Genomic DNA, 19,441 nt, shown 5'->3' with positions numbered 1-19,441 from the left:
CCATTGTTTTAAGCATATCTAAACTCAAAAGGAAAAATGTAATGTATTGCAGCCTTATGTGGCAGCTGCATTTGTGTTTTTCTTTTTTCAGTCTTTTTTCCACTTTATTTTTACCTGGTAGTGCCGCAAAAGGGCACTTCTTGTTCCTGTCCCTGAAATCAAAAAACTTGTAATTGCTTTAAAAGGATTAGATGATTTTTCCACTTTAATTTTAATTCTTGTCCCTGTTTTTTTTTTTTTTTTTTTTTTTTTTGTATATTTACATTTTTGTGTAATGGTTGACATACATTCTGACTGTATGTCTGTCTGCTTTTGTTTATCTCCATTGCTTGGTGGCTAGTGAGCCTAACGGTTCACATGTTAAAGATAAAATGTTACTGTCTTCAGTGTACACCATAAGAAATTAAAATGAGACTTTGGGAGATTTACTAAAACTGGTGCACACAGAATCTAGTGTAGCTTTGCATAGCAACCAATGAGCTTCTTAGTTCAGTTTGTTCAATTAAGCTTTGAGAATAATATCTAGAAGCTGATTAGTTACTATGCATAGTTGCACAAGATTCTGTGTGCCGGTACCATTTTTTAGTATTGTGTTTCTGGTAAGATCAACCTATCTTTTCTGCACCTAATTTAATTCTGCCAGTTCATTTAAAGGGATTGTAAAGTGATTATTTTTTTTTTAAATAACAAACATGTTATACTTCCACTGTGCAGCTCATTTTGCACAGAGTGGCCCCGAACCTGCTCTTCTGGGGTCCCTCGGCGGCTGTCTGGGCTTCCTCCTGCCGGTGCTTCTCACATTCATGCGAGCTCCCTCGCATGGTGAGAAGCATCTGCGGGCACTCTCCCATGATACAGCCAGCGCCTATAGCCGCTTGCTGTATCACACGGCCCGCCCCCTGGCGCTCCGCATCAGTAGATGTGATTGACAGCAGCGCGAGCCAATGGCTGCGCTACTTTCCATCCATCCACTCCAGCCAATCAGCGGCCAGGCTGAACGGTGGAAAGGACATCGGGGGATGAGCGTGGGACTTTTGAGTGGTGTGGTAAGTTGAACGGGGGGGCGGGGGGGCTGGGGGCGCAGGCACTGTCAGATGTTTTTTCACCTTAATGCATAGATTAACAATGCTGCTGTACGAATGTGGCTTCTTTGCTCCTCCATCTAGAGGCCCCTGAAATAGGAAGTGTATTTACTGGCTTGATCACCAGTTTAAATATATATATTTTCTTCTTCCATTTTAAAAGAAATCCAACCAAATCAAATTTTGTCATAAATTTAAGCCAAAATGTATTCTGCTACATGTTTTTGGTAATGTATAATAATTGGTTCATATGATGACGAACATATGTACGCAAATGATCATCTACAGATATGCGCAGGTGATCACGGACATATGTGTGCAGATAATCATTGGGCCATGTGATTTTAGAGACATGTGGGGGACAGGTTTTTTTATTATTAGGTGATGTGTGTTTTACACTGTGTGGTGACACTAGGTTGGTGGTCAGTGAGTAAAAAGCTCTAAAAAAAAAAAAAAAACAGCTCGTACTCCCTGATCACCAGCTGGCTGCAGCAATCCCCTCTCCTTTCCTCACCAACAACTTCTGTGTGAGGAAAGAAGAGCCGATTGCCTAGCAACCTGCTCTGTTTACATCACATGATGGCTGTGATTGGACACGGCCGTCATGTGATCAGGAGGGCCAATCACAGAGCCCTCTTGCCGATGGGAGATGTGCCATGTCCGGGTAACACGAGCGTATCGGGATCCTGAACGTCCACACAGGAAAGAGAGCGCCCACCCAGCCGTTTATATACATTGGCCGGGTGGGAAGTGGTTAAGATATTTTCTGTGATGGTTCCAAAGGCTCGACTTTTTTTTTTTTACCTTAATGCATTAATAAAAGTAAGCTTCTGGGTGCAGCTCCCCGAACCCCCCCAAATCCAGCTCTCCCTTACTCACCTAAGCCCACTCTCAATACAGTGATGTGCGCAATAGCAGCGACTCTCCCGGTCTCTCTCACCTTGTTGGCTCACTCAGCAGTAGGAGTCATTGCTGCTTTAATTCACAGCCAATGAGCCAAGGAGGAGAGAGCGGGGGGCAGGGCTGAGCCACGCTCTGTGTATGACCACCAAGAGCATGGCTTGGGAGGGGGCCTGCTTCAGTGCCCCCAATGCAAAAGGCTTGCTATTGGGGGCACTCGGCAGGGTTGAGAAGCCAGGAACAACGACGGGAAACCCAAAAATAGGATCACAGCTCCTCTGTGCAAAACCATTACACAGAGCAACTAAGTATAACTGGTTTGTAATTTATTTTATTTTTTTATTTTTTGTCTGTCTTCTTTAGAATCACTTTAAGGAAGGCACCACTAGGATTACTTAGGATGCTTTCATTTTTTGCTCACACATGCTGCAGATATCTGCATGTCTGTTTTTTTAAGTTTAAATGCACTGAATTATACCAAAGTAGTTAAATGCTCATTTATTTTCCATTCAGAATACATATACCAATGCAGACAAGCTACTGGAAGCTGCTGAGCAGTTGGCACAGACTGGAGAATGTGACCCAGAAGAAATTTATCAAGCAGCCCATCAGTTAGAAGATAGAATTCAAGATTTTGTAAGACGGGTGGAACATCGAAAGATTTTATTAGATATGTCTGTGTCTCTTCACTCCCATGTAAAAGAGGTAACATGAAATTAAACTTTTAAACCTATCCAGTAAAAAATCTATTTCTTGTGTCACCTGCAGGAAGTCCATTCACTGGCAAACAGGGTAACCCCACCTCTTGTCAGCATGGCTCAGTTATTAAATATCCAAATAAGATGACTGTTTTTTCAGCTGTGCCAAGAAAAGCCTACATGGGCTCTGCTAACTTATTACTTTTTTTTTTGTCCTTTGGATTCTTGTATATCAACTTAAACTAGGATTTTATCCTACGTTTGTGCTTGAAACCTTTCAAAATAGTAACTGTATCGGTCAGCGTTTCCTAAGCTTGACTTAGGAGTGCAGTACCTGGACCCTGCTAGACTGGACATGTGGGAGCTATCTTGAAATGCATGTGTGTGTTATAAATATTATCCAGAGAACACTTTCCAGGTTCAGAGCTGTGGCATTGTCTTAGAGCTTTACCTTGTCTCTGAAAAATAAGGCAGTTTGGGCTAAAGCAGCAGGAGATAACACTTTATTTGCACCACTGGGGGCTTTTCAGATTTCACACTACTGTTGGTTTTAATATGGAAACAGTTAATGCTGAAGGACTGAGTGTAGGCATCATCTGCTTGGTGTTCAATGTACAGGAAGCACCACATAAAGCTCTAATCCGTTCCTTCTGTCTGTCTACAGCAAACTGGCCACCTTCGGCTGTATGACCCTCAACAGGTCTCACCTGGTTTTGGTGCCGTCATAATTTTTATCTGCAGTTTGCTACAATAGAGTTTTTGAAGTGTCCCTAAAGGCAAACCTTTATTTCTATGTCGTTATCCTGTGCATAAGTGTATAAATAAAGCTGCAAGCTTATGAAAAATCGTAAAAAAAAGAATTAAAGCTGCGCTGCCTTCAAAAATTTATATTTTATATCAACTGGTAAAATAGAAATGACAAAACCTAATTTATAACAAAGGAGAACAGAATAAAAACCTTGTAAAAAAAGATGCATAAGGGCTATATATATATATATATATATATATACTTTTTTATATTCCAGCATCATGGATGCACAGTGTTCCCTCAAATTATGAATCCTCCAATGGTGAACACCCAACACCGTTCAAGGACATATTCTTTTTCAGGAGTATACAAAAGCCACATGGGAACTTTATTCTATAATAGAAACATACCATTAGATATATTATAAATAGGTACATAGTAAAGATGTGTAGCTTACTGTATCTGAACAGAAGTTTTTACCTGTTGCAGTATAGTTTAATGTTATTTCAGAATAGCCACAATTAGAGGAAGTAAACTCTCCCACTCTGATGCTTATTTTCATTTAGTCCATTATAATACGTAATTATCAAACTATAGCCACTGTAATCCAGCCCAAATTGCATATTGCTGTTTAAAGAAACTTTAAAAAACTTGTTTCCAGGGGTTAGGCAGCATCATCTTAAGTATTGTTTTGTGAGTCCACAGTGGATTGTATTTCTGCCCTTACTTTGAGCACTTCCTGTACTGTTAACCAAGCCTCCTTCTCAATCAAACGTTTCTATGGCAACCCTGCTTCCCTGTTCATAGCTGACTTGTTTTATTTCATAGTATTAACTTGTGCTGATTATCTAGTGTTTGCCTGTGTGAGTCATATCAGCTTCAGCTGATAAGTCTGCAGTAATGCTGTCCCATGCCCTGCTTTACACTGCATGTGAGGTCACATGGTGTGTAGGAGGAAGCTCTGAGTGATTATGAAGCCTCCTAGGATATCAGTGTTGTGCTGTAGGAAGTCCTGATAACAGATGGATAAGCACATAGAGAGTGTGCAGTAAATCAAGGGAGATCTGGGCATGCTCATTGACGTAATTCTAAAGGACAAAAAAGGATTACAATACTAAGCAAGTAAGGAGAAATCTACAAGCAATGTTCATTAGGGTTTTTTATGCTGATTTACATGGGACAAAGTTGTGGGGGAGGGTTTACAACCACTTTAAGAACAGAACCATATAAAAGCATGAAGCATATCCTCAGGTCACCACTAGGGGATAGTGGAGCCCTGCCAGCAGTCTGAGCCACTAGGGTTGCTAAAAAAACTACACAACAGCCAGCAACCCTGAAAACAACAAAACACAGGCTCACATAAACATTTGCGTATTCTTACTCATGTGGATTAGAAGGGAGTTAAAAACCCTCTCCCTCCAAGTCCTAAGCATATGTATATATTTGTAAAGTGTATCTTGTGAACAGGGATCTTATGCAGGCTATACAGTGGCAAATATATGGAGAAATATACCACAAAGCAGGAGGGAAGGAAGGACCCTCTATGATCTGAAGAAGTAAAAAATGTAAAGTAATCTGGGGGGGGGGGGGGGGGGGTGATACCTTCTATATACTATTGGCAAGCACCCACAAATTGTTAGAGGTCACGGACGGTTAGGCTGATCAGTGCCTCAAACGCCAAAAAAAGGAGGAGCTGCTGGCTGGATGGGGGGAAAGGAGCAAGGCACCATGTGTGTTACTGGCCACCATACTGCTCCCTCCTCTCCTCATGGCAGCTTGTAATAAAAGCTATACCCTGGCTGGGCTGCACACCGCCACACCCCGCCAACTAGTGGCGGGATGACGTCATGTTCCACTTGGCCGTGGCACACTCGCTAGCCCAAAGGAGCGGCCGGACATGAGTCGTCCCATCAGTGAACGGCTTACCACAGTCTGGACATGGCAAGGGCCGCCCTCCCTCCCCAAAGAGGGGTGGGGGGCCGCTTCCACTGGGGCGAGGAGGGAGCAGTATGGCAGCCAGCAGCACACATGGCGCCTTGCTCCCTCATTCCTTCCAGCCAGCCTCTCCTTTTTTGGCTTTAAATAGAGGCCACGTACAGTCAGGCTGGTCATTGCCTCAAAACATCCGTGGGTGCACGTGTAAGTGTTTGCTTACCAATAGCATATAGAAACCAATTCAAATGTTTATCTGATCCTATCTTTTGTTGCTTTCAGCGTTGCTGGCTGTTCAGTTTCTTAGTGACCCCAGTGGCTCATAAATGTCTGGCTTTTTACCCTAGTGGTGACCTGAGGATATGCTTCATGCTTTTATATGGTTCTTAATTGTGGCTATTCTGAAATAACGTTAAACTATACTGTAACAGGTAAAAACTGCTGTGCAGATATTGTAAGCTACACGTCTTTAATATGTACCTATTTACAATATATCTAATGGTATGTTTCTATTATAGAATATAGTTCCCCATGTGGCCTTTGTATACTCCTGAAGAAGAATATGAGGAAATGTTCTCGAAAGGTGTTGGGTGTCCACAATTGGGTGATCCATAATTAGTGAGAGCATTGTGCATCCATTATGTTGTATTATAAAAAAAAATCTGAATAGCTCTTACATATTTTTTGTACAATGTTTTTATTCTGTCCTTTTGTTATAAAGTTTTGTACGTTTTACCAACTGATAGAAAAAGAGTTAGTTACTGCATCTGTATGTGTTGCTGTTAAAGTCACATCCATTAGGGTGGGGGCAGGCAGCGCAGCGATCAGTGGTGCGGCGTGTTAGTCTGACAAACCACAACACCGATCTCGGTAAAGAGCCTCTGACCGAGGCTCTTTACCACATGATCCGCTGTGTCCAATCACAGCTGATCATGCTGTAAATGGGGAAAAGCCATGTATTGGCTTTTCCTCACTCGCATCTGACAGACGTGTGTAGAGGAGAGCTGATCGGCTGCGCTGATGTCTGCCTGACATGTTTCATCCGCCTCTAATGATATCCACTCGGATGAAACATGTTAGGCTGGCTATGAGACACAAGCACGCTGAATGCTGCTGCTGTTTTGTTTTATGATGATCGTTGTCTTTGACTGTACATGTAAGTTGCTACAATAAATCCTTTCACAAGTGAGACGGGCTTCACTATATGCTGCTTTATTTCCATTTGGTGGTGATATCCCCTTGTTTGGGTGGGATGCCCAATGACTGCTAGAAGTTTACTGCTTTGTTGCTGCCTGGGACAAGTCAATAAATGCAAGCTTTGCAGTGTATTTTAACCATCTACTTGCTGGTGATTGAAAAGTTCAGATGTGATCCCTTGGTCGGTTATTAATCAATGTCAATCACATGCTAATATCTGGTAAGCAGATTTGATTCTCACGTGGTGTGGCGTGCTTCTCTATACACACTGAAAACTGGTGAAGGGATTATCATCTTTTCCTCTTTTAATATTTCAAATACTGTTGCTTTTTATTAGCACCGCAAGTGGACGTTTTATATTTTTTTATTGTAGTATTCATAAACCCTGGGTTATAGGCTTGTACCTTCAGGTGATTGGACACTGTCAAAGATTTTGAGGACATGCCTCCTGGGTGCCTCTTCTATAACCCTACCCTAATCCATGAGTCCTCAGTTTTTTGCTAGTGCCCTAAGTTGATGGACCTTTAGCTTAACCAGGTTATTTTATCTTTGGATTCTAAAATCCTTTTCCTCACTGTCTAATACAACAATAGACAGTTCATCTGAATCGGTGAAACCTCAGTCAAACCTTTATTGTACCTGTACCCTATGCTGGGGGAGGGGGCAGCCTGTAATGTTGCTTTTGGTACTGGATCCTGCATGGCTGCTCTGCTTGGCACAAAGTGTCGTCCTAAGCCGTGGTCTGACCCCATGGCACTCAGTCCCTGAAGACCCCTTAAAGGCAGTATAACCACAATAATAGTGAAGCCTGGACTGTATATATGGTCTAGCATTATTGTGGACGTCTAAACTGGAGACATGTTTTACGCTTTAAACTTTTCAAGTTTGGTGCTAAAATGCAACAATTTAGAGCTTAGTCTAAGGTGGAATACCAGGGGTTATATCGCACCACTGGTTACACACTTTACTGCCATTGACACTTAGAGCCTTTATAAGGTACTCAGATGCTTGCTCCCTCACTTTTGACTCAGACGTTGCTACAGGACAATCTGTATCCAGTCTCTGTATACTCCTTCTGGACACACTTACCTATTTTACTTTATCGTACATCACAGGACATATAACAGCTTTATTAATTCTTATTCCTAGGGTTAAGTGCCATCTCCAGATGATTGGACACTGACAAAAAGACAGGAAGTGCCCTTCTAGATTTAACTCCTACCATACAGGAAGTACAGCCATTTTTTTTGCCAGTGCCTGACGGGGATGGTTATGGTTGTGTGTTGCTCTGGACAATGACACCAGATTGTCAATGAGTCTTCAAGATCAGGTTTTTATCCAAATCTATTCATAAGGCCTTTATTGCTCAGAAAAATGGTACCCGTACCCCACACTGGAAAAAGGACATGAGGGGAGGATGGCCTATAATGTTGCCAGTCAGCACTAGATCGTTTATGTATGGAGCCCTGTCCAATATTGCTAGGTGGTTTTATGGTAGGGTTCTATACAGGTCCAGGGCAGCAAACCCCACCTGGGGAATCAAGTCTCTGCAGGCCCATGATGGGTTAAAATTGGACCACCCTTGAGAAAGAGGAGTTCTGTTGCACAAATGGTTAACTTCCTTGGTAGCCTACTGGTTCCCATAGATGACTTGATCCCCTACAAATTCTTCACTTCGTGGGAGGATGTGGTGAAGAGTGATCATGACTGTGGTTATCTGAATAGGTTTTGTGTTGTGCCTTAGCAGAGATGCAACAGCAGCTCTCCGGGATAGTCAACAGTGTGGCCTCCACCCTCCTTTTTAGCATAGGAGGAACAGGAAGAAAACAAGGCAGAAGCGGATGACTGCGCACTTGAGGAATGGGAGGTGGAAGATTCTGCACCTGATGTGATATGCTACAGTATTCGGCTGTTTGTGCCTGGTTTTTGTTTTATCGTTAAAATTCCATGGAGGGCCCTCTCCAGTTACTTTGGCTGTTAGACAAGTGCTCATTTCTCTATTTTTGTGCTACCCATGCCTATTTACACCTTGGTCTTTTGGCGATAGTTTTATATGTATGCTTAGGTATGTTACTCATTTGACACAAATAATTATTACTTATTCATTCTCATCTTGATAGATTGGTGTTCATATTTGACTCTCCACAATGGCTGCACATATCCTCATTTGGGGTTAGGCACTGTATATTCCATGTATCATCGAACTCTGTTCCAAAAATGTTTTGACATCTGGGAATCCTTTATCAAACCCTACCTGTAGACGCCCAATAGTCTATAATTAAGTGTTTTCAATATACCCAATATTGCCAAGCTAGATTGCTAATCAATGGCCTTTATCTTCCCCTTAACTTGAAATATTCTTTAAAACACAGTAATCAAGGCCTTGTAGAGGACATTGTAGAGTGGAGATATGGATCTGTGGTTTTTAAAATATGACGCTTTGGGCCTTGAGTTGTCTGGTGGGTTTAGCGAGATGTGGACCAATTTTGTTGCCCCATTTGTCAAATTTGTTCATAAAGAGTAGCTTTTGTTTTGTGTGAGAAGTTACAAAGGTGTTTAAGAGCCTTACTCCTTTTTATTATTTCTTTGATTCAGAGGAGTTCCCCAGTAAACGTCTGTAGGTTCAAAGATCCTCATTTTTGTAGATCAGACTATTGATGGCCAGTTTCTTTTTTCCCTAGTAGTGTGGAAGGATATGATATGGACCGTTTTTGCCATATGCCAAAAAAAGTATGGAGGAAAAACTGCATCCAAACACCGCCGCTGTCCTGTTAGCTGCAGCCTGAAGAACGGGAGGCGGAAGCTGGATGGAGGGCGAGGGGCGGGAGCTGCTCGGTGTTTGGTTGCAAGGCAGTCCTTGCAACCACTCACCAGCTAGCTATTATGAATGCTGGCAGCTCCCTCCTTCCACCCAGCACTATGGTACCTCTTGATCTCCACCCAGATGAACGCATGCTGGCAGGTGAGTTTAACCCACACAGGGTTGGCGTGTATGGAAGGGGGAACAGAGGACGCTATGGGGGGCTTGATGTGAAGGGGATCAGATGACACCGTTTTGGGAGGCAGAGGACACTGCTATGTGGGGGCAGAGGACACTACAGTGGGGGGGGTGATGAGAAGGGACAGAGGACACTACAGTGGGGGGGTGATGAGAAGGGACGAGGACACAGCATTGGGTGGCATAGAACTATACAGTAGGGGGAGGGGTTATGTCAAGGGGCAGGCGACACTACAGGGTGGGGGGTGATGAGGCAGAGGACCCTCTCATGGGTGGGTGGCAGAGGACGCTACAGTGGTGGTGGGGCTGTGTTGTGGAGGGAGCAGAGGATACAGCATTGGGGATACAGAACCACTACTGTGGGGGGCAGAGTACACTACAGGGAGGAATGATATGTAGGGAGTGGGGGCAGAGGTCACTGCTATGGAGCACAGAGGACACTACAGTGTGGGGGAGGGGATTCTGGGGCTGTGATGTGAAGGGGGCAGAGGACACATCGCTGTGGGGGGGGGGGGGGGGGGCGGTAAAGGACAGTACGGGGGGGGGGGTGTCATGTTAGATTTGAGTTAAATCAAGGAGATTTAAGTCATTAGTAAAATGGCTTGATTTTAAATCATCATTTCTCTTTCGTTCACTGACTGACACAGCTCCATTATTCTTGACCATAGGGTTGTTACACCACCTTCAGGAGAGGACTAGGCAGAACATGTTATACATGTAAAAAAAAGACCCTTCACTAACAGCCCCCCAGCCTGCTTCCTGCAGCTTAAATTTTTTTCTGCCTAGTGAAGGAGATGGACCTAGGAACCCTGTGGGATCATCGGTCCTCGGATTGTTTTTGCCGAAGTTTGTCTTTAGCGCAAGATTTGGATCCTGTGATCTATTATCAACAGCCGGCTTAGTGACAGGCTTGATACCCTTATCCTTGTTGTCTCCCAAGCCTGGCCATTGAGCGTGTGCAGACCATAGCTACGCACTGAATTGGCCACGACATGCCCCTTAGGCTCCAGGGGTGGCCGGTGAGCGCAACGCTCCAGGCCATACATATGACTGGGCTACTGATGTCTGCGTCAGTGTGCTGTGGCCAGCAGCCACCCCGTACTCTTGGGGAGTAGGTCTGTAATGGGATGTCCCCAGCTCTTCCGGATGGTAAGTACAGCTCTCCCTGCCTCAGCGGGATTGAGCAGCTGGGCATTCCCTGGGAGGTCGATTCGGGGATCCCTCTCCTCCCTCTCTTCTCTCCTTATCCCTATCTCCCCTCCCCCCATGGGGGGTGCTGCATGATGGGCTGCTGAGCGGTCTGTGTGCCTATAGCCAGGGGTTCTCCGGGGGGCTCTCACCTGGATGTGAGGCTGTGCTGGGTGACTGTGTCTGTGGTCTCCCCTGTGGGTGTCTGGAGGTCTGCACATGCTGATCGCCATAGAGCTGTTCTGCTGCCATTTTCACTGCCCTTCTCTGGGTACAGTTGTTTGTCAGCCATGTTTGGTGTGCCTCAGTGGGAAGCATGGTCAGGAACCATTTTACTGTAGTTTGGCAGCCATTCCCTGTGATTATGTCCCTTAAACTGGATGTTCTGCGGCCATTTTATTGTAGCCCAGCGTGGTTTTTATGCTCAGCGCTGGTCCCTGAGGCTCAGAACAGAGCGTTTTTTCACTCGGGACACCTGGGCGCTGACACAGGCACTAGTAGCTTAACGGCGCAGAACTCGGTCAGGGTGGTGAGTCCTGTGGTGGGGGCCCCTGTCTGCAGCAGCTAGGAGGGTGGGATTGTGCACCTGTCCTAAGTCCCCAAGGGTGGCAGACAGGTTGGGTCAGCATGGCTTCAGAAACTGGTGTTTCTTCCCCCGAACTCCCAGCAATTGCAACCGGCTTGTCTGCAAACAAGGAAGTGCTTTTGGAGGCTTTGTCGGCGGTCCTTGATATGTTTGTTGCCAGGATGGAGGCGGTGCGCGGGCGCAAAGGTGGTAAAAAGCAGTTACCCTTTTGAGGAGAGCCTTCTTAAAAAATGACTGTTGAGAGCCAGGTGCTAAGGAACTGGGGCCTATCGGACTCAGTGATTTCAACTATGGTGAGAGCACGGAAATCTTCTCGGAATATATATATATCATCGTACCTGTAAGGCATACATCTGTGTGAGGAGAAAGAAAGGATGGCGTCCACGCACCTATTCCACCAGGATCCTGCTGTTTGTACAGCAGGGAGTAGACCAGAAATTGGCTTTGAGCATCATTAAAGGACAAATATCAGCCTTGGCTGTCTTTTTTTTCAGCGATCCTTAGCGTCTCACTCTCTAGTGAGCACTTTTGTTCAGGGGGTCCGACATGTAGTTCCTCCGGTGTGTCCACTGTTACCTCTGTGGAATCTGAACCTGGTGTTATCGGCGCTTCGGAAACCGCTGTTTGAGAAGATCAGGGAAATCCCCTTGTTTACTCGTTCCCAGAAAGTGGTCTTTCTAGTGGCCATTACATCGGCCAGGAGGGTTTCGGAATTGGCGGCCTTGTCTTGCAAGTCGTCCTATCTGGTTATCCATAAGGATAAGGTGGTGTTGCGTCCACAACCTTCTTTTCTGCTGAAGGTAGTTTCGGCGTTCCACATCAATGAAGACATTGCGTTACCATCTCTGTGTGGTAAAATGACACATCTAAGGAGGTGGCCCTTCATTCCCTGGACGTGGTCTGGGCCCTAAGGGTGTATTTGTCTGCCACGGCTCCCTTTTGGAAGTCGGACTCTCTGTTCGTTTCCGTAGCTGGTCTAAAAAAAAAGGTATGGCAGTCTCGTCGGCCACCATTTCCAGGTGGCTCTGACAGATTGTGGTACAGGCCTATACCTTGAATGGGTGCCCCCCCTTTCCCTGCATGGCCCACTCCACCAGGGCAATTGGAACCTCTTGGGCTTTCCGACATCAAGCATCAGTCGCTCAAGTGTGTAAGGTGCGACTTGGTTGTCCACACTTTTACCAAGTTCTACAAAGTGGATGTAAGCGCATCAGCTGATGCCTGTTTTGGTCACAAAGTTTTACAGGTGGCCGTGTACTGTTGCAATTGCACTTATTTTTTTCTATTTTTTTATTTTATTTTTTTTCTGAAAAGAAAATAGTTACCTTTTGAGTATAATGCACTGCTGCATTGTTAACCACAAGTTCTGAGGCAGCTAGATAAGGTGGTGACTCCCCTGTTAGGGAGCACTTCTGGTTGTGGGTGAAGTTTTTTTTTTTTATGCTATTTTCCCACCGCTCGTTATGACACTGCTTGGGGACGTCCCTGTGGTTAAGTATAACGGGGCTGTGTCAGTGAACGAAAGAAAATAGGATTTTTGTACTCACCGTAAAATCCTTTTCTCTGACGTTCACTGACTGACACAGCACCCTCCCCTCCTATTGATTTATATTATACTGCTTGTTGACGTACTGAAGCTGCAGGAAACAGGCTGGGGGGTTGTTACTGAAGGGACCGCAACCTGGGTGGAACTGGAAAGTTGTTTTTTGACATGTATAACATGTTCTGCCTAGTTCTCTCCTGAAGGTGGCATAACAACCCTATGGTCAAGAATTATGGAGCTGTGTCAGTCGGTGAACTTAGGGTGAGTACAAAAATCCTATTTTTTAACCACTTACAAAACAGGGCAATTTTCAGGTTTCATTGCTATAACATTTTGAATGATGCAGAAATATTGCGTTATTTGGCACTTTTTGTTTATAGCGCAAAAAATAAAAACCACAGAAGTGATTAAATGCCACCAAAGAAAGCTCTCTTTGTGGGGGAAAAAAAGGAATTCAATTTGCAACGTCGCACGACCTCACGATTGTCAGTTAAAGCGATGCAGTGCCGAATCGCAAAAGTGCTCTGGTCAGGAAGGGGGTAAAATGTTCTGGGGGCTGAAGCGGTTAGACCTTACAGTTCATTTTAGAGTTTACTGTAAATAACGGGCCAAGAATTATTGCTTCCACTCTGACATGCGTGAGGATATGTTGCAGGGGGGGGGAGTGAGTTGGTACTTGGGTCTACATTTACATTTTTTCACTTAATTTTGTTGCTTTCACAAGGGGGACCAATAGCCCCTATGAGACAGCATCTGTGATGCCTCAGATTCTCTTTAAAGCATCATCTAATTTTGGGTGCCAAAGTTTGTTGCTATTTTCTGGCAGGTGCAATTTTAAGGATTCACATGATTATTTGCTCTGTACAACCTTTACGTTTTATATTTTTGTGTGCCAGAAATTTTTACTGCTATCGTTTTATGCTCTGCTTTCAGAAAATATATACAGTTTGGCAGTTTTAACTCCTCTTCAAGCTTAAAATGTTATCTTTGGTAAAAATAAGTACAAATTGGTGGATATTATTTGGTCTTTGTGAAAGTTATAGAGTCCACAAGCTATGGTGCCAATATCTGAAAATTGATCACACCTAAAGTACTGACGGCCTATTTCAATTCTTGAGACCCTAACCTGCCATAAAAGTACAAATACCTCCCAAATGACCCCTTTTTGGAAAGAAGACATTCCAAGGTATTTAGTAAGAGGCATGCTGAGTTTTTTGAAGTTGTAATTTTTTCCCACAATTCTTTGCAAAATCAAGTTTTTTTTTTTTTTTTCCTTTTTTTTTTCACAAAATTGTTATATTATCAGTTTATTTCTCACACCTAGAAAATTACATAGAACCCCAAAACATTTTTTTTTTTTTTTTTTTTTAGCAAACACCCTGGAGAATACAATGGTGGTCGTTGCAACTTTTTATCTCGCACGGTATTTGCGCAGCAATTTTTCAAACGCATTTTTCTTGGGGGGAAAAAACAGTTTTGTGCTTAAAAAAAAAAAAAACCACAGTTAAGTTAGCCCAATTTTTGCATAATGGAATCGTGGAATGGCGCCAAACGTCTCTACTTAAAAATCCCCATAGGCGACTCTTTAAAATTTTTTTACTGGTTACATGTTTTGAGTTACAGAGAAGGTCTAGGGCTAGAATTATTGCTCTCGCTCTAACGTTCACAGCGATACCTCTGCATGTGAGCACATGGGGACAGGGGCGCTTTACATTTTTTTATTTTTTATTTTTTTGTTCATTTGACTTTATTTATTTTAGTTTGAAGTTTTTTTCCCCAAAAATACATTTTTTGATCACTTTTATTCCTATTACAAGGAATGTAAACATCCCTTGTAATAGGAATATGGCATGACAGGTCCTCTTTACAGTGAGATATGAGGTCAATAAGACCCCACTTCTCACCTCCAGGCTGGGAAGTCTGAAATAAAAATAAAAAAAAGAGATTCTGGCTTTGATCGTATTGGCGAGTCGGTAGAAGCACCCGAGGCCGGCGGGGGGGGGGGGGGGGGGGGGTACGTCTGTGGCTGGGTATTGCAGGGTATCGCCGAGTATCTCCGAGAATGGCTGGGTATTGCAGGGTATGGCAGCATCTCCAGCATCCTCTGGGACTGTGACATCATAATGGGCATCGCACGCCGCGTGCCTGTCATTGTGGCCAGAGACAGCGACGAGGCAACATCTCCAGAAGAGAAGAACAGAAGAAGAGAAGATGGCGGCAACAGAAGACTGGGCCACCGCTTGCAAAAGAGCTAGAAGGCGGCGCGGTGGCCCGGCAAGAAGAACCGAAGAGGGGGACAAGACCCGCGAAGTCGGAAGAAGAGTGTGGCGGCGAAGAAGAAAGCCGGGCTCCTCTGCTAGTAAAAGAGCTAGCAAAAGAGCAGAAGATAGCGGAGGAGTCTGACAAGAAGACCCCCGGAGCTGTGCAATAAACTATTTTAACCATTGTGTGTTTTTTTTTTTTTTTTTTTTTACATTTTTTTTTTCACAGGTGAATGGGTAGGGGTACATTGGGTGGGGGGCCGGTATCCGGGGGCCCCCTTATTAAAGGGGTCTCATGGATTCCGATAAGCCCCCCCGCCCGCAGACCACAACCAATGGCCAGGGTTGTCGGGAAGAGGCCCTTGTCCTCATCAACATGGGGACAATGTGCTTTGGGGTGGGGGGGCAGCGCACGCTCGACCCCACCCCCTTTCCTGGCTGGGTAGCGTGCTCGGATAAGGGTCTGCTATGGATCTGGGGGGGACCGCCACGCCATTTTTTCGGCGTAAAGGGCTCCCCTTAAAATCCATACCAGACCTAAGGGCCTCTTATGCTCTTGGAGGGGGAACCCACGCCAATTTTTTTAAATCAATTTGGCTTGGAGTTCCCTTTTGAGCGCTGACAATTCTGTGAGAGTTGCCTCCGTATTGACGGAGATCCGACTTGGAGGTGACCTCCATTAAAATCAATGGGTACCAGTCGCCTACAAGTCGGATAGAAGTAGTAAAGGAACCTTTTCTGAAGTCAGTGACTTCAGTAGTGTGCATTAAGACGGCTCTCATTCACTTACATTGATTTTTACATGTAGCGCGACTTAAGGCGACTAGGGGCAACCTGAAGTCGCATCTGAGTCGCCCCTGTGTGAACCGGCTCTTACTGACCTAACTCAACCTCCAGCTGACTTCAGCTGCTCACTTATTTCAGTAGCTCAGGTGCAGCCTATTTCAATGTTTACAGCCTCTTTGAGAGAAGTTCTCTATATGGCTGGGTTCACACTGGAGCGATGTGGGAGCGCAGCGAATCCGCTGCGTTTTCCCGCATCGCATGCCTCCCGTCGGCAGTTCACACTGCCCTATGCGGACTGCTGGGAGTGTTGGTGAAACCTTAATGACACCCCCAGATCAGTTCGCATATCCCAGTGCGATCTGCAAACTCGGACAGGAATCGGATCGCATGGTGTGAACAACCATGCGATCCGATTCTGCTGCGGCCCAACAAAAGGGTCCTGTGCAAGTTTGCGGCGGGTGGATGCGAATTCAGCCATACTATCTGTATGGCTGAACTCGCATCGCACAGAGATCGGATGTGATTTGCACTGCAGTGCGGTGCGAATCACATCCGGTTCTCGTAGCCGCTCCAGTGTGAACCCAGCCTAAAGCACTATTTGCACTTCTGCGGTGAGTGCGCATAGAAAGCATACTTCTAGAATCTAGCATTGAGTATCGTCTGGAAATTGTGTATATTTTTTTTCTTTAAATGCATTTCTTAATTCTAATGGCCATTAACTGAATAATTCATTTATTTGCCATGTTTGTGTTGTTTAGACTAAAAAACGTTGGGAAATATAATTTATTACAATACACAGGCTTTTGCATAAATTCTTATGCTTCATGCGAACAACTTGTGTTTTCTTGTTTTGTGCAATTACTACAGTTATGCTTTTCCTTTTTAGCTGTGGGCTTGGCTGGAGGAACTCCAGAAGGAACTGCTAGATGATGTATATGCAGAGTCGGTGGAAGCTGTTCAGGATTTAATTAAGCGCTTTGGACAGCAGCAGCAGACTACACTCCAGTTTACTGTCAATATCATAAAAGAAGGGGAAGACCTAATTCAACAACTTCGGTAAATATCATATTTGTCGGCAATATCTGAGCAGACTATGATTTATGCAAAGTACAATTTTGTGTTAACGTGTTCACCTTTTACACAAAAAATGTAAAGGTGAACTAATACCAAACATCCTCATCACCACCCCGGTCTCTGCTGTATTTATCTCCACGGATGTTGAGCTGTCAGCACTCCAACAGCTGTTCCATACAGTGGCTACCGGAACAGACCAGATCGATTCTGTTTGGTCAGTGCCATCAGTGAATCTCTGTGGTGTGTGTGTGTGTGTATATATGTATATATGTATATATATATATATAATGTGTATATATATTTTTTTTACAGGGAGGGAGGCAGTGGAGGGCAGTATGAGGGGGACAGCATGACTGGAGGGGGAGGGGGGGCAGTATGGAGGGAGCAGAGTGACAGTCGGCAGCACACCTGGAACACTATACTTGCTGGGCAGTGTATTCTTTTACACTCTGCTGTGACAGAGTTTGTGGCTTACCAGGAGCAGCCTCGGGCAGGGAGCTTTTCTCCTACCATTCCGATGGCAGGTACAGCCTTGAGACAGGAAGCAGGAGCCAGGGTGGGGGCGGAGTTTTTTTTTTGGTACGGATGACTGCTTGCCTCTTGGCTGGATAGGAGGGCGGGCGGGTGGCATATAGGAAAATCGATCCTGCTCTTGCAGGCATTGAAAGACCTGCAGGAGACAGGAGGAGAACACAGGAGATCGGTTCTCCTATATTCTGCCTAGCCGCCCCTCCTATCCAGCCTGGTGCCAGCTGTATCCAGAGTGTAAAGTCAAGTGGCAATCAGTCTTCCATACCTAGGACCTACAGCTCCACCCCCGCCTCTGGCTCACACAAGTGTAGACAAACCTGACGGGGGGGGCCGTACTGGCCCCCTGCAACCTGGGGCCGGATCGTGAATCTTGCACCCCCTATAGCTACTCCCCTGTAGTATATATTTTACTCATCTGCTGTTTTTCCATGCAGATTTGCTACAGGTTGGTCCACACCCAGCTCTCACATGTAGCCATGACAAAATCCAGGTGAAAGGTAGTCATTGCAAAACCACAGGTGAACATTTACTTTGCCGAAGGCCCTCACAACACTTTGGAGCAGAAGCTGGCAAGAAAACCCATTTCTGCATCCCTTTCTGGCTCTATATTAGGCACACAACAAGTGGCATATTTGACAAAAGCCGATTTTTCTGCATCTATGTCGGTTTGACACACAAACAAGAAATAATGGTGGTTGTGAACTCATAAGTTTTACCGGTTTATGCGCAGCCATCTCTTCTCTACATCAGAACAAAGTCCAGAATTTGCACAGCCTGTCTGAGCTTTCAGAGGCGGGGGGGTGGAGATCTGACACATTGCACAGCTCAAAGGAGAGATTGTGTAATCTCAGAGCTGCGTTATTCACCCCGCCCCCCCCCCCCCCCCCCCCCCCCCCCAAAATGCACAGCTCTCCTACTCTATCTCCCTCTTTCTCTTGGAGTCTGGAAAACCTTTCAGCAGTGGCTCATATAGATAGCAGAGGAACTAGACAGCAGTGAGCAATCGTACTATGTGCTTTAGATGGAGACACGTTAACTATATAGAAGAATGTGCTTTGCTTTGTTCATTTTTCACATCATAGGTTTACAATCACTTGCACAGCCTGTTTTACCAAGGACTCAAAAATGCCATGCTCCTTTCCTTCTCCCTTTTTTTTTCTCCCTACGAGTCAAATCCTGGTATGCCTGCCCTAGATGAGGTGGACACACAGACATAACTCTGGAAAGTTATGGGAGGAAGTTACAGAAGATTTTTCTTTCCTGAATACCGCTATATTGCTATAAAAGGTAGCTTCATGCAATATGCTTGATAATGTGGAATAGCTCAATGCTTCCATCCACAAGACCCTTTCCATTGTGTAGATAGATTCTCCCCTGCCCTGCCATGCCTCTTTGGGTGCAAGAAGACCTGCAAAATATTTCAAAACCTTTCCAGTTTATGAATGTGCAATCTGATGATCATTCCAGATTTTTATTCTTGCCTAACCTTACTAGTGGAAAAAGTGGTAAAGTGGTGGTCGATCCTGCTGTCTCCATCCTAAGCATCTCACTGTAACTACATAATGTTTCTTTTGAAGATTCTGCAGATAGAAAGTTTGAGACACTCCTTAAGGCTCTCTTTGCTCTTGCAGGTCCAGCTTGCAACCAGCTCTCTCTGCAGTTTCCGTACCTCAAACTGCAGCTAACTGCACTAGAGCAAAAAAGAACCAATACAACCCTGTTTTTTAGTACTTACTATGTGGGTTATAGGGCCACTGATAGGTGATGGACACTGGCACGCCTTAAGGCAAGAAGTGTACTCCCTATATAACCCCTCCCACTACTGGGAGTCCTCATTTTTTTTTCGCCAGTGTCTGTGTTGGTCACGAGTAAAGATGTGCTGTGCTGAGCTCCACTGGAACCAATCCTTGCTGGGGT

General features: G+C 44.8%; 1 protein-coding gene across 5 annotated transcripts in view; it reads left to right on the top strand.

Moving 5' to 3' along the window:
• TRIO (trio Rho guanine nucleotide exchange factor) overlaps positions 1 to 19,441 on the top strand; it is a 751,422-nt gene that overhangs the window by 52,025 nt on the left and 679,956 nt on the right. For all 5 annotated transcript variants that reach the window (XR_013277581.1, XM_077491869.1, XM_077491868.1 and 2 more), the window contains exons 5-6: positions 2,496 to 2,687; positions 16,806 to 16,975. Coding sequence is in view for 4 of the 5 variants with exons in the window: in XM_077491869.1 (XP_077347995.1) it covers positions 2,496 to 2,687; positions 16,806 to 16,975 (362 nt within the window). In the remaining variant the exon portion in view is untranslated. The remainder of the gene's footprint in view (positions 1 to 2,495; positions 2,688 to 16,805; positions 16,976 to 19,441) is intronic.

This window comes from Lithobates pipiens, unplaced genomic scaffold, assembly GCF_037356315.1.
Source record: "Lithobates pipiens isolate NorthernLeopardFrog02 unplaced genomic scaffold, aLitPip1_a1.2 Scaffold_19, whole genome shotgun sequence".
Lineage (NCBI taxonomy): Eukaryota > Metazoa > Chordata > Amphibia > Anura > Ranidae > Lithobates > Lithobates pipiens.
The sequence above is the reverse complement of the archived record's forward strand: the minus strand, read 5'-3'. Positions and strand labels throughout refer to the sequence as shown.